Consider the following 15,341-nt stretch of genomic DNA (forward strand, 5'->3'; position numbering starts at 1 on the left):
TCCTGAATTAAGACCCTGTTCTATGTCCACTCAATTGTATTAAGGTTTACAACCTTGTTCCTCTAGTGGCCCTTTGCACTGAGTGTATAAAAACATTAGGAACCTCTGCTCTTTCCACAACATAGCTTTCACCTGGATAGTCTATGATCCCTTATTGATGTCACTTGTTAAATCCACTTTAAATCAGTGTAGATGAAGGGGACTGGTTAAAGAATGATTTTTAAGCCTTGAGACATGGATTGTTTGTGTGCCATTCAGAGGGTGAATGGGCAATACAATAGATTTAAGTGCCTTTGAACGGGGTATGTTAGTAGGTGCCAATATTAGGAAGGTGTTCCTAATGTTTGGTATAGTCAGTGTATATGGCAGTATGACAGTCATTGTAGTTGGCTTTTGCTGTTAAAATAATGTCAGATTCAGGGTGCACAACTTCACCTCAAGGTTCCTAGTAGTGTATTCTAGTTTTCAATTCATCTTGAGTATTATGGGTAAACAGCCTGTTTGCGTCTTCTACCTTGCCAGGTCTACATTGGGTAATGTAAGGGAGAAAACCTGCAGTTCATCTTGAGTATTATGGGTAAACAGCCTGTTTGCGTCTTCTACCTTGCCAGGTCTACATTGGGTAATGTAAGGGAGAAAACCTGCAGTTCATCTTGAGTATTATGGGTAAACAGCCTGTTTGCGTCTTCTACCTTGCCAGGTCTACATTGGGTAATGTAAGGGAGAAAACCTGCAGTTCATCTTGAGTATTATGGGTAAACAGCCTGTTTGCGTCTTCTACCTTGCCAGGTCTACATTGGGTAATGTAAGGGAGAAAACCTGCAGTTCATCTTGAGTATTATGGGTAAACAGCCTGTTTGCGTCTTCTACCTTGCCAGGTCTACATTGGGTAATGTAAGGGAGAAAACCTGCAGTTCATCTTGAGTATTATGGGTAAACAGCCTGTTTGCGTCTTCTACCTTGCCAGGTCTACATTGGGTAATGTAAGGGAGAAAACCTGCAGTTCATCTTGAGTATTATGGGTAAACAGCCTGTTTGCGTCTTCTACCTTGCCAGGTCTACATTGGGTAATGTAAGGGAGAAAACCTGCAGTTCATCTTGAGTATTATGGGTAAACAGCCTGTTTGCGTCTTCTACCTTGCCAGGTCTACATTGGGTAATGTAAGGGAGAAAACCTGCAGTTCATCTTGAGTATTATGGGTAAACAGCCTGTTTGCGTCTTCTACCTTGCCAGGTCTACATTGGGTAATGTAAGGGAGAAAACCTGCAGTTCATCTTGAGTATTATGGGTAAACAGCCTGTTTGCGTCTTCTACCTTGCCAGGTCTACATTGGGTAATGTAAGGGAGAAAACCTGCAGTTCATCTGGAGTATTATGGGTAAACAGCCTGTTTGCGTCTTCTACCTTGCCAGGTCTACATTGGGTAATGTAAGGGAGAAAACCTGCAGTTCATCTTGAGTATTATGGGTAAACAGCCTGTTTGCGTCTTCTACCTTGCCAGGTCTACATTGGGTAATGTAAGGGAGAAAACCTGCAGTTCATCTTGAGTATTATGGGTAAACAGCCTGTTTGCGTCTTCTACCTTGCCAGGTCTACATTGGGTAATGTAAGGGAGAAAACCTGCAGTTCATCTTGAGTATTATGGGTAAACAGCCTGTTTGCGTCTTCTACCTTGCCAGGTCTACATTGGGTAATGTAAGGGAGAAAACCTGCAGTTCATCTTGAGTATTATGGGTAAACAGCCTGTTTGCGTCTTCTACCTTGCCAGGTCTACATTGGGTAATGTAAGGGAGAAAACCTGCAGTTCATCTTGAGTATTATGGGTAAACAGCCTGTTTGCGTCTTCTACCTTGCCAGGTCTACATTGGGTAATGTAAGGGAGAAAACCTGCAGTTCATCTTGAGTATTATGGGTAAACAGCCTGTTTGCGTCTTCTACCTTGCCAGGTCTACATTGGGTAATGTAAGGGAGAAAACCTGCAGTTCATCTTGAGTATTATGGGTAAACAGCCTGTTTGCGTCTTCTACCTTGCCAGGTCTACATTGGGTAATGTAAGGGAGAAAACCTGCAGTTCATCTTGAGTATTATGGGTAAACAGCCTGTTTGCGTCTTCTACCTTGCCAGGTCTACATTGGGTAATGTAAGGGAGAAAACCTGCAGTTCATCTTGAGTATTATGGGTAAACAGCCTGTTTGCGTCTTCTACCTTGCCAGGTCTACATTGGGTAATGTAAGGGAGAAAACCTGCAGTTCATCTTGAGTATTATGGGTAAACAGCCTGTTTGCGTCTTCTACCTTGCCAGGTCTACATTGGGTAATGTAAGGGAGAAAACCTGCAGTTCATCTTGAGTATTATGGGTAAACAGCCTGTTTGCGTCTTCTACCTTGCCAGGTCTACATTGGGTAATGTAAGGGAGAAAACCTGCAGTTCATCTTGAGTATTATGGGTAAACAGCCTGTTTGCGTCTTCTACCTTGCCAGGTCTACATTGGGTAATGTAAGGGAGAAAACCTGCAGTTCATCTTGAGTATTATGGGTAAACAGCCTGTTTGCGTCTTCTACCTTGCCAGGTCTACATTGGGTAATGTAAGGGAGAAAACCTGCAGTTCATCTTGAGTATTATGGGTAAACAGCCTGTTTGCGTCTTCTACCTTGCCAGGTCTACATTGGGTAATGTAAGGGAGAAAACCTGCAGTTCATCTTGAGTATTATGGGTAAACAGCCTGTTTGCGTCTTCTACCTTGCCAGGTCTACATTGGGTAATGTAAGGGAGAAAACCTGCAGTTCATCTTGAGTATTATGGGTAAACAGCCTGTTTGCGTCTTCTACCTTGCCAGGTCTACATTGGGTAATGTAAGGGAGAAAACCTGCAGTTCATCTTGAGTATTATGGGTAAACAGCCTGTTTGCGTCTTCTACCTTGCCAGGTCTACATTGGGTAATGTAAGGGAGAAAACCTGCAGTTCATCTTGAGTATTATGGGTAAACAGCCTGTTTGCGTCTTCTACCTTGCCAGGTCTACATTGGGTAATGTAAGGGAGAAAACCTGCAGTTCATCTTGAGTATTATGGGTAAACAGCCTGTTTGCGTCTTCTACCTTGCCAGGTCTACATTGGGTAATGTAAGGGAGAAAACCTGCAGTTCATCTGGAGTATTATGGGTAAACAGCCTGTTTGCGTCTTCTACCTTGCCAGGTCTACATTGGGTAATGTAAGGGAGAAAACCTGCAGTTCATCTGGAGTATTATGGGTAAACAGCCTGTTTGCGTCTTCTACCTTGCCAGGTCTACATTGGGTAATGTAAGGGAGAAAACCTGCAGTTCATCTTGAGTATTATGGGTAAACAGCCTGTTTGCGTCTTCTACCTTGCCAGGTCTACATTGGGTAATGTAAGGGAGAAAACCTGCAGTTCATCTTGAGTATTATGGGTAAACAGCCTGTTTGCGTCTTCTACCTTGCCAGGTCTACATTGGGTAATGTAAGGGAGAAAACCTGCAGTTCATCTTGAGTATTATGGGTAAACAGCCTGTTTGCGTCTTCTACCTTGCCAGGTCTACATTGGGTAATGTAAGGGAGAAAACCTGCAGTTCATCTTGAGTATTATGGGTAAACAGCCTGTTTGCGTCTTCTACCTTGCCAGGTCTACATTGGGTAATGTAAGGGAGAAAACCTGCAGTTCATCTTGAGTATTATGGGTAAACAGCCTGTTTGCGTCTTCTACCTTGCCAGGTCTACATTGGGTAATGTAAGGGAGAAAACCTGCAGTTCATCTTGAGTATTATGGGTAAACAGCCTGTTTGCGTCTTCTACCTTGCCAGGTCTACATTGGGTAATGTAAGGGAGAAAACCTGCAGTTCATCTTGAGTATTATGGGTAAACAGCCTGTTTGCGTCTTCTACCTTGCCAGGTCTACATTGGGTAATGTAAGGGAGAAAACCTGCAGTTCATCTTGAGTATTATGGGTAAACAGCCTGTTTGCGTCTTCTACCTTGCCAGGTCTACATTGGGTAATGTAAGGGAGAAAACCTGCAGTTCATCTTGAGTATTATGGGTAAACAGCCTGTTTGCGTCTTCTACCTTGCCAGGTCTACATTGGGTAATGTAAGGGAGAAAACCTGCAGTTCATCTTGAGTATTATGGGTAAACAGCCTGTTTGCGTCTTCTACCTTGCCAGGTCTACATTGGGTAATGTAAGGGAGAAAACCTGCAGTTCATCTTGAGTATTATGGGTAAACAGCCTGTTTGCGTCTTCTACCTTGCCAGGTCTACATTGGGTAATGTAAGGGAGAAAACCTGCAGTTCATCTTGAGTATTATGGGTAAACAGCCTGTTTGCGTCTTCTACCTTGCCAGGTCTACATTGGGTAATGTAAGGGAGAAAACCTGCAGTTCATCTTGAGTATTATGGGTAAACAGCCTGTTTGCGTCTTCTACCTTGCCAGGTCTACATTGGGTAATGTAAGGGAGAAAACCTGCAGTTCATCTTGAGTATTATGGGTAAACAGCCTGTTTGCGTCTTCTACCTTGCCAGGTCTACATTGGGTAATGTAAGGGAGAAAACCTGCAGTTCATCTGGAGTATTATGGGTAAACAGCCTGTTTGCGTCTTCTACCTTGCCAGGTCTACATTGGGTAATGTAAGGGAGAAAACCTGCAGTTCATCTTGAGTATTATGGGTAAACAGCCTGTTTGCGTCTTCTACCTTGCCAGGTCTACATTGGGTAATGTAAGGGAGAAAACCTGCAGTTCATCTGGAGTATTATGGGTAAACAGCCTGTTTGCGTCTTCTACCTTGCCAGGTCTACATTGGGTAATGTAAGGGAGAAAACCTGCAGTTCATCTTGAGTATTATGGGTAAACAGCCTGTTTGCGTCTTCTACCTTGCCAGGTCTACATTGGGTAATGTAAGGGAGAAAACCTGCAGTTCATCTTGAGTATTATGGGTAAACAGCCTGTTTGCGTCTTCTACCTTGCCAGGTCTACATTGGGTAATGTAAGGGAGAAAACCTGCAGTTCATCTTGAGTATTATGGGTAAACAGCCTGTTTGCGTCTTCTACCTTGCCAGGTCTACATTGGGTAATGTAAGGGAGAAAACCTGCAGTTCATCTTGAGTATTATGGGTAAACAGCCTGTTTGCGTCTTCTACCTTGCCAGGTCTACATTGGGTAATGTAAGGGAGAAAACCTGCAGTTCATCTTGAGTATTATGGGTAAACAGCCTGTTTGCGTCTTCTACCTTGCCAGGTCTACATTGGGTAATGTAAGGGAGAAAACCTGCAGTTCATCTTGAGTATTATGGGTAAACAGCCTGTTTGCGTCTTCTACCTTGCCAGGTCTACATTGGGTAATGTAAGGGAGAAAACCTGCAGTTCATCTTGAGTATTATGGGTAAACAGCCTGTTTGCGTCTTCTACCTTGCCAGGTCTACATTGGGTAATGTAAGGGAGAAAACCTGCAGTTCATCTTGAGTATTATGGGTAAACAGCCTGTTTGCGTCTTCTACCTTGCCAGGTCTACATTGGGTAATGTAAGGGAGAAAACCTGCAGTTCATCTGGAGTATTATGGGTAAACAGCCTGTTTGCGTCTTCTACCTTGCCAGGTCTACATTGGGTAATGTAAGGGAGAAAACCTGCAGTTCATCTTGAGTATTATGGGTAAACAGCCTGTTTGCGTCTTCTACCTTGCCAGGTCTACATTGGGTAATGTAAGGGAGAAAACCTGCAGTTCATCTTGAGTATTATGGGTAAACAGCCTGTTTGCGTCTTCTACCTTGCCAGGTCTACATTGGGTAATGTAAGGGAGAAAACCTGCAGTTCATCTTGAGTATTATGGGTAAACAGCCTGTTTGCGTCTTCTACCTTGCCAGGTCTACATTGGGTAATGTAAGGGAGAAAACCTGCAGTTCATCTGGAGTATTATGGGTAAACAGCCTGTTTGCGTCTTCTACCTTGCCAGGTCTACATTGGGTAATGTAAGGGAGAAAACCTGCAGTTCATCTTGAGTATTATGGGTAAACAGCCTGTTTGCGTCTTCTACCTTGCCAGGTCTACATTGGGTAATGTAAGGGAGAAAACCTGCAGTTCATCTTGAGTATTATGGGTAAACAGCCTGTTTGCGTCTTCTACCTTGCCAGGTCTACATTGGGTAATGTAAGGGAGAAAACCTGCAGTTCATCTGGAGTATTATGGGTAAACAGCCTGTTTGCGTCTTCTACCTTGCCAGGTCTACATTGGGTAATGTAAGGGAGAAAACCTGCAGTTCATCTTGAGTATTATGGGTAAACAGCCTGTTTGCGTCTTCTACCTTGCCAGGTCTACATTGGGTAATGTAAGGGAGAAAACCTGCAGTTCATCTGGAGTATTATGGGTAAACAGCCTGTTTGCGTCTTCTACCTTGCCAGGTCTACATTGGGTAATGTAAGGGAGAAAACCTGCAGTTCATCTTGAGTATTATGGGTAAACAGCCTGTTTGCGTCTTCTACCTTGCCAGGTCTACATTGGGTAATGTAAGGGAGAAAACCTGCAGTTCATCTTGAGTATTATGGGTAAACAGCCTGTTTGCGTCTTCTACCTTGCCAGGTCTACATTGGGTAATGTAAGGGAGAAAACCTGCAGTTCATCTTGAGTATTATGGGTAAACAGCCTGTTTGCGTCTTCTACCTTGCCAGGTCTACATTGGGTAATGTAAGGGAGAAAACCTGCAGTTCATCTTGAGTATTATGGGTAAACAGCCTGTTTGCGTCTTCTACCTTGCCAGGTCTACATTGGGTAATGTAAGGGAGAAAACCTGCAGTTCATCTTGAGTATTATGGGTAAACAGCCTGTTTGCGTCTTCTACCTTGCCAGGTCTACATTGGGTAATGTAAGGGAGAAAACCTGCAGTTCATCTTGAGTATTATGGGTAAACAGCCTGTTTGCGTCTTCTACCTTGCCAGGTCTACATTGGGTAATGTAAGGGAGAAAACCTGCAGTTCATCTTGAGTATTATGGGTAAACAGCCTGTTTGCGTCTTCTACCTTGCCAGGTCTACATTGGGTAATGTAAGGGAGAAAACCTGCAGTTCATCTTGAGTATTATGGGTAAACAGCCTGTTTGCGTCTTCTACCTTGCCAGGTCTACATTGGGTAATGTAAGGGAGAAAACCTGCAGTTCATCTTGAGTATTATGGGTAAACAGCCTGTTTGCGTCTTCTACCTTGCCAGGTCTACATTGGGTAATGTAAGGGAGAAAACCTGCAGTTCATCTTGAGTATTATGGGTAAACAGCCTGTTTGCGTCTTCTACCTTGCCAGGTCTACATTGGGTAATGTAAGGGAGAAAACCTGCAGTTCATCTTGAGTATTATGGGTAAACAGCCTGTTTGCGTCTTCTACCTTGCCAGGTCTACATTGGGTAATGTAAGGGAGAAAACCTGCAGTTCATCTTGAGTATTATGGGTAAACAGCCTGTTTGCGTCTTCTACCTTGCCAGGTCTACATTGGGTAATGTAAGGGAGAAAACCTGCAGTTCATCTTGAGTATTATGGGTAAACAGCCTGTTTGCGTCTTCTACCTTGCCAGGTCTACATTGGGTAATGTAAGGGAGAAAACCTGCAGTTCATCTTGAGTATTATGGGTAAACAGCCTGTTTGCGTCTTCTACCTTGCCAGGTCTACATTGGGTAATGTAAGGGAGAAAACCTGCAGTTCATCTTGAGTATTATGGGTAAACAGCCTGTTTGCGTCTTCTACCTTGCCAGGTCTACATTGGGTAATGTAAGGGAGAAAACCTGCAGTTCATCTTGAGTATTATGGGTAAACAGCCTGTTTGCGTCTTCTACCTTGCCAGGTCTACATTGGGTAATGTAAGGGAGAAAACCTGCAGTTCATCTTGAGTATTATGGGTAAACAGCCTGTTTGCGTCTTCTACCTTGCCAGGTCTACATTGGGTAATGTAAGGGAGAAAACCTGCAGTTCATCTTGAGTATTATGGGTAAACAGCCTGTTTGCGTCTTCTACCTTGCCAGGTCTACATTGGGTAATGTAAGGGAGAAAACCTGCAGTTCATCTTGAGTATTATGGGTAAACAGCCTGTTTGCGTCTTCTACCTTGCCAGGTCTACATTGGGTAATGTAAGGGAGAAAACCTGCAGTTCATCTTGAGTATTATGGGTAAACAGCCTGTTTGCGTCTTCTACCTTGCCAGGTCTACATTGGGTAATGTAAGGGAGAAAACCTGCAGTTCATCTTGAGTATTATGGGTAAACAGCCTGTTTGCGTCTTCTACCTTGCCAGGTCTACATTGGGTAATGTAAGGGAGAAAACCTGCAGTTCATCTTGAGTATTATGGGTAAACAGCCTGTTTGCGTCTTCTACCTTGCCAGGTCTACATTGGGTAATGTAAGGGAGAAAACCTGCAGTTCATCTTGAGTATTATGGGTAAACAGCCTGTTTGCGTCTTCTACCTTGCCAGGTCTACATTGGGTAATGTAAGGGAGAAAACCTGCAGTTCATCTTGAGTATTATGGGTAAACAGCCTGTTTGCGTCTTCTACCTTGCCAGGTCTACATTGGGTAATGTAAGGGAGAAAACCTGCAGTTCTTTATTATTACTGCAGTTCTTCATACAAAATGGTCTCCCCATTGAACTTCTAATCGATCCCCTTATGTTTAGTTTGTTTTGTCTATGTTGTGTGACCACTCTCAGCTGGCCTGAGAGATGAGCATTACTCATTTGAAAACATGTTTTTGACCGAGAACGGACCAATGTTATACTTTTCCCCTCTATTGTACCTTGTTTCTAACCTTTCACCATACACATTCTGTTGCACTATAGCTGTTTTTCTTTCTGCTAGCAAGCACTTCAGTACGTGTTAAATGCTGATTAACATTTAAATCACTGTTAGTTATCTGGTCGTCATTTTGTTGACTTGTCAAATGCATGAACATTGATTTCAAATTGAAATAATACTTTTCCGTTTCCACATTGTGTTTACTTGATTTGCTGCAATTTACAATGAATACAAATAATGGAATGAATGGTTTCCATGGACTTGTCAGTCGCTAGATGGCACTATGCGCCTATTTTAAACATTTTGGAACTCCATTACCTTCTTATCAAGACGTGCTTGTTAACAGGACAAACAGGAAGTGCGTAAGGTTTGGGAGAGTAGTTGAAAAGTATTGTGGCTAATGTAAAAAATTACGTTTACGGTGCGTCGAGGAATTGCCGAGTAAATTGCATTTGTTGTAACGAGGTGGTCTATATAAATACAAGTCAACCATTGCTCCTTTTATAATTACAGTCGGATACATGTAGCCAGCCAGATTTTACGCGTCACAGAGACTACAAAGGCGTTGATTGATTGCGTGATGATGTGTGCAATAGCTCTTTCTTCTTACTAGATCATTATTTTAGGATTGGTTTAGAGTGATAGAGTAGCATAGCACCTGGTTGCAACGTATTCACGACGTGGAGTGACGATGACATTACAAGTGGGTTGCCTATCATTCAAGCAGCCGTATGCAGGATTAGTACTGGACGGTGTAAAAAGTATTGAGACACGTTGGCGCCCTCTGCTATCCACAATGGAAAACTGCACTCTAGCTATTCATATTGCGCAGAAGGACTGGGAGGCCGACCAGTGGAGAGACATCCTCACCCATACACTGGGAATGAGCCACATGCAAATAGAGAAACTTCTAGCATCCGGAGACAGATTTGGCCGTGGAGTCGTAGCAGGTAAAACAGACTTTTGCATGATTGAGCAAGTGGTGAGGACTAAAATGCAGCACATCCCATGTTTGTTTTAAACTCAATTTTCAATTGTAAAGTAGATGAATCTCCAACCCCCGTCATGTCTTGTTTTTAGGCTTGGTGGAAGTGGGGGAGACCTGGTGCTGCTCTGATAATGTGCCAGAGAAGGATCTGAGGGAGCTGGAGAAGGCAGCAGTGCACACTGGGCTGACAGAGAAACACCTCACACAGCTGTCAAACCCACGCTGGCTCAAGGAACCCCTTTATGCCAGAGGTCACAAAGACATATGGACAGTAGATATCCCAGTGCAATTACTGCCATCTGCGTAGTTGTAATAAAATAATGTATACTCATTTTGTACTGACAGGATCATCTATCAAGTTAGGGAGGCAATATATTTGTAGACTACTCGCATTCGCTTTAAGGTGCAATAAATGACCAATGGACCAAAGTATTGTCAAGGTTATTGTATATCCTGCATGTCTAAAATTCATATAGACACCATAACTTTGTTGCCATAGGCATTTATTATGACTCTAGATCTGTTTGCAGGGAGAATGGGAGGTCTGAATCATTGGAGAACTGTGGGAGGGAGGAGGTAAAAGAGGGCAAGGGTGCCATGCCTGCCATCACTAATGGAAGACCGAAGGCTATCCAGGTGGTGGTCATGTAGGTCTGGAGCTGCTCGGGCATTCCTCTTTGAGAAGTGGGTAGTCAACCAGTGCTGTTGCTGTGTTCTTCAGCCTCCTGGCCTGAAGTGCAAAGGGTCTGGTGCCAACAATATGGCTGAAGTGCTTGGGAGTGGAGCTCTGCAGTTCAGCCCAGTCCGAGTCCCATTGCCTGTATCTGCTATGCTGGTGACCAGCGCTGGTCTCATTGCTGTTACCTGATTCCTCCCTCCCAATGCCTTTGACCTGCACACATCTCTTCATTGGAGATGACAGGAGATGTTTGAATGCTCGGCCGGAATTGGAGTGGTAGTGCATAATAGAATACATTTTTGAGTCTGAGCGGTATCTTAAGGTTTCTTGGAAATGTTTTCTGAGACCGAATCTGGAATGCACTCTTCCTCTTTTAGTCCTCGACTCCAGAGTATACCAGCCCAGAGTGTATACCAGCCCAGAGTGTATACCAGCCCAGAGTGTATACCAGCCCAGAGTGTATACCAGCCCAGAGTGTATACCAGCCCAGAGTGTATACCAGCCCCGAGTGTATACCAGCCCAGAGTGTATACCAGCCCCGAGTGTATACCAGCCCCGAGTGTATACCAGCCCCGAGTGTATACCAGCCCCGAGTGTATACCAGCCCCGAGTGTATACCAGCCCAGAGTGTATACCAGCCCAGAGTGTATACCAGCCCAGAGTGTATACCAGCCCAGAGTGTATACCACCCCCGAGTGTATACCAGCCCAGAGTGTATACCAACACAGGGAGAGAAACGAGAACGCCAACTTTCTGCATGTTTCTTTTCCGTGGAAACTTTGGTAACCGAAATGTCACATACTTTCAAAATGAATATGCAACCTAGACATCAAGCCCTATATGCGTGGCGTTAAGGAGCTAAATTACCCGCCAAGCTTCAGATTGTTATAAATGGAAGGAATCAAACATTCTAGGCCATTCTTTTGTTGAAAAATAAAAGGCAACACAAGAATGATTCATTTATTTCACTATATAGAAACAATGGGTGAATGGGCAAGTAGAATGTGTGTCTTGCAGTGTTGTAGAACTCGAGACCACATATTTGTTATATCAAGCTTCGCCGTCAGAGAACGTACATCTGCGCATTTTCACATTGTACATCACTCTCTAGTTTAATGACGCGCCACTCATTCGGACAACCCGTTCATCCGTAAAGCAGCACACCGTCGTAAACCATAACAACGTACGGTATGACGAACAGCACGAACTGCTACCCTCTGTGTTCTGAGTCTGTCCAGTGGCAGTTCCATCTCACAACCTAGCAAGAGAGATGCCGGGGAGACATGTTGTGTGTTTTCTTGCTCTGTAGTGCATTAAGCGTTTGTTTCAAAGCAGTTTGGAATGTGCACCCCTGGACCAGGTGTGCTCTGATGCTGTTCTTCAGCATTTGGTTGAAGCCTTCCACCCCTCTGTTAGCTTGTAGGTTGTAGGAGACCGTGAGGATGTGTTTTGATTACCTTGTTACTGAGATTGTCGAGTTCGCCTGAGGTTAGCTGGGGCCCATTGTCCGTGGTGAAGGAGAGGGGTAGGCCCCACCTTGTGCTTCACCCTGGTGAAAGTCTCCAGCTCTTCCAGCACACGTGTTGGCCTTCCAGTGCGTATGTAGGTGCGCAGGGTAGACAGCGTGGGATCCTGTTCCAATGCTTGCTTCAGCTCCTCCAATGAGAAGGCTGATTGAAGGGAAACGTAGATTATTTGTACGAGCTGTGATTTGTTGTCGTCTGGCAAGATGGTTGGAATAGGAGAGTCAAAGGGGCGTGTGAGGTCTGCTGTTATCCCTCCCCGGAGTGAACTTCAGCTGATAGTCATACTGTCTGAGGTGGTCGGCCCATCTGTGCAGATGATGTGGCTTGTGGCCAGCTCCTGATGCCGACAGTAGCGTTGTGAGGGACTGGTGGTCGGTTCTGAGCAGCCGGCCATATAGGTAGAGGTGCCACCTCTCGCACGCCAAGACACAGGCCAGTGCTTCTCGTTCGCCCACAGAGTACCGTTGTTCAGTGGGGCTCAGGGCCTTTGAGCGGAAGGCAACGGGCCTCTCAATGCCATTCTGCAGCTGTGAGAGGACAGCTCCTAGTGCTCCAGCTGAGGTGTCACAGTAGACAATGGTGGGGCAGACGGGGTCAAAGTGAGCCAAGACTGGGGCTGTTGTGAGCTGGCTCTTCAGTGAGCGAACCGTGTCTGAGCAGGCTGCTGTCCATGCCCATGGATCATCCTTCTTGAGGAGGCGCTGTGGTCTGAGAGTAGTGGAGCAGAAACCGGAGGTACTAGGCTGTCATGCCCAAGAATGAGGCTACCTGAGAGGCTAAGGTCGGTTTTGGGATGCGGAGGACATGAGTGGGGCAATGCCTTTGGCCGACAGGCCAATTTCAACGGCTGGAGCTGCAAAGGTGCACTTTCCACCTTTGAGGATCAGGTTGTCACGCAGTAGAGTGACAAACTGAATACTCTGTGGGGTCGATGGTCATGGATGTGGAGGTCAGGGCCGTGGACCACGATGTCATCCAGACAGACTGCCACCCCGGGTATTCCAGCGAGGATGGTGCTCATCACCTTCTGGAACCAGCTGGGGGCGGAGCTAAGTTCAAAAGGCATGCGTGTGTATCTGAACACACCAGCACATGTGACAAAGGTGAGGTCTCTGCTGGCTGGGTGGAGGGCCACCTGAAGATAACCCTGACGCAGGTCGAGCTTCGTGGAGACGGTGGAGCCATGAAATTGTGCGGTCAGTTCCTCAGCTGTAGGCAAGGGGTACTTATCCGGGACAACAGCCTTGTTCACAGCACGGAGATCCACACAGGTCCGGATTCCACCTGACTTTTTGGTTGTGATGACCAAGTTTGAAATCCAGGGGACCTCGTTGACTGGCTCAATGATGCCTGCCTCCAACTGTGACTGGAGATCTTTTGTGACATCATCACGCAGTGCAAAGGGAATGCGCCACAGGGACTGCATGACTGCGGTCACGTCTGGGTTCACTAGGGGCCTGGGAGTCAAATCTGTGAGGCAGCCCAGTCCATCAAACAGAGTTGGCCAGTTCTGTTGCCATGTGCCGGTAACTTGGTGGCTAGCTGACCCACTGTCATCTCTGTGAACCCCAAGCCTGTGAAGAGGTCGAGGCCCAGGAGGTTGGCACCCCACTTTGCAACGTGAAATGTAAATGATGGCAGATGCTTGGTGCCGTAGTGCACTGGGACCTGGAGGGTGCCTGCAATGTCCATCTTGGATCTACCATACCCGCAGTGGAGGGCTGTTGGAGTGGTAGGTGACTGAAAAACTTGTGGCAAGGTTGAGCAACGACACTGCAGTGCCAGTATCCAGTAGCAAAGGCTAACCCACCTCGCCCAGCTGCACAGTGCATGTTAGTAGAGATGGTTTGGATTTCAGTGTTCATGTTGAGAGCGAGATTAAAATAAGGTCCTGTTCTGGGTGGAGCTAGTAGCTGGGGTAGAACGACACACTTTTTAGCAAAGTGATTGTATTTTGAACAGTATTAGCATATTTTCCCACAGGCTGGGCAGTTTGAAGCCCTTGAATTGTGAGAGCTAGCCCCACAGTTGCCACAACTACTTCTGTTTGTTTGTCTGCATGCTGCACAGGCATGTCGGTGTCTGTGTCCATGCAGCTATCGACGTGGGAGGGCATGCGCAGTGAGTGATCGTTGTAGTGCGCGTGAAGTTGCTGTGAGAATGGCTGGGGGCCGAGTGCATGCTGCAGAGCTGTTTGTTAGCATAGTAGAGCGTTCCAAAGCCGTTATTTTAATAGCTCCATCAAGTTATAAATGATCTGATTCCAAAAGTAGTTTCTCCCTTGTCTTTTCACATAACGTCCCCTCTATCAGCTGATCCCTGATTATCTCCTCCTGAAGTGTCCCATAGTTACAAGAGCTAGCCTAAATCCTCAGATTAGCAACATAGCTGTGAATGGACTCACCCGGACGTTGATGTCTTTTCCGTAGCCGGCAGCGTTGGAGGAGCACTCGCTCTTTCCCGACGAAGTGGTTCTTTAGGACGCTGACTGCAGCGGTGAATGTAGGAGCCAATCCAAATGCTCTGAAAATCCTGTGTGCCGAGGCAGTGACGGAGCAGTGCTGTCCTCCGCTTGTTGGAGATTGTAAAACAGTCCATAGCTTCGAGATAAGGTTAACTTTGAAGCCAGTTATTCCACGGGACTGGAGGTTCGCCAGGCATGGTGAGGAATGGTGCTGGTGGTGGTAAACTGAATTCAGCCATCTTCGTCACCAATATATCTAGCATCGCTGTCAAAGAACGCACATCTGCACAGTTTCACATTGTACATCACTCTCTTGTTTAATGCCGTGCCACTCATTCTGACAACCCATTCATCCGTAAAGCAGCACACTGTCGTAAACCATAACGTACAGTACGTCGTACCATACATAACAATATTGATGGCGGTTTTGACTCGTAATTTCTTCCCGAGTCCAGCAAAGTAAAAACAACTCATATCAGCTTCCATTTAGTCTGCACATAAAACCGCTTCCCCAGGCCAAATACACTGCTCCAAAAAATAAAGGGAACACATAAACAACACAATGTAACTCCAAGTCAATCACACTTCTGTGAAATCAAACTGGCCACTTAGGAAGCAACACTGATTGACAATAAATTTCACATGCTGTTGTGCAAATGGAATAGACAACAGGTGGAAATTATAGGCAATTAGCAAGACACCCCCAATAAAGGAGTGGTTCTGCAGGTGGTGACCACAGACCACTTCTCAGTTCCAATGCTTCCTGGCTGATGTTTTGGTCACTTTTGAATGCTAGTGGTAGCATGAGACGGAGTCTACAACCCACACAAGTGGCTCAGGTAGTGCAGCTCATTCAGGATGGTACATTAATGCGAGGTGTGGCAAGAAGGTTTGCTGTGTCTGTCAGCGTAGTGTCCAGAGCA

General features: G+C 45.6%; 1 protein-coding gene across 1 annotated transcript; it reads left to right on the forward strand.

Moving 5' to 3' along the window:
• Positions 1-447: 447 nt before the first annotated feature.
• LOC109873311 (protein CXorf40A-like) lies at positions 448-10,178 on the forward strand. The gene is made up of 2 exons (XM_020464962.2): positions 448-9,711; positions 9,842-10,178. Exons 1-2 carry the CDS (start codon positions 9,453-9,455, stop codon positions 10,054-10,056), a joined length of 474 nt encoding a protein of 157 aa, XP_020320551.1. The 5' UTR covers positions 448-9,452; the 3' UTR covers positions 10,057-10,178.
• Positions 10,179-15,341: the final 5,163 nt, after the last annotated feature.

This window comes from Oncorhynchus kisutch, linkage group LG28, assembly GCF_002021735.2.
Source record: "Oncorhynchus kisutch isolate 150728-3 linkage group LG28, Okis_V2, whole genome shotgun sequence".
In the NCBI taxonomy this organism is placed as follows: Eukaryota; Metazoa; Chordata; class Actinopteri; order Salmoniformes; family Salmonidae; genus Oncorhynchus; species Oncorhynchus kisutch.

Coding starts and splice junctions, on each gene's coding strand:
- LOC109873311 (XM_020464962.2), top strand. CDS start 9,453: ATGACATTACAAGTGGGTTGCCTATCATTCAAGCAGCCGTATGCAGGA. Junction 9,712..9,841: donor TGGCCGTGGAGTCGTAGCAG/GTAAAACAGACT, acceptor TCTTGTTTTTAG/GCTTGGTGGAAGTGGGGGAG.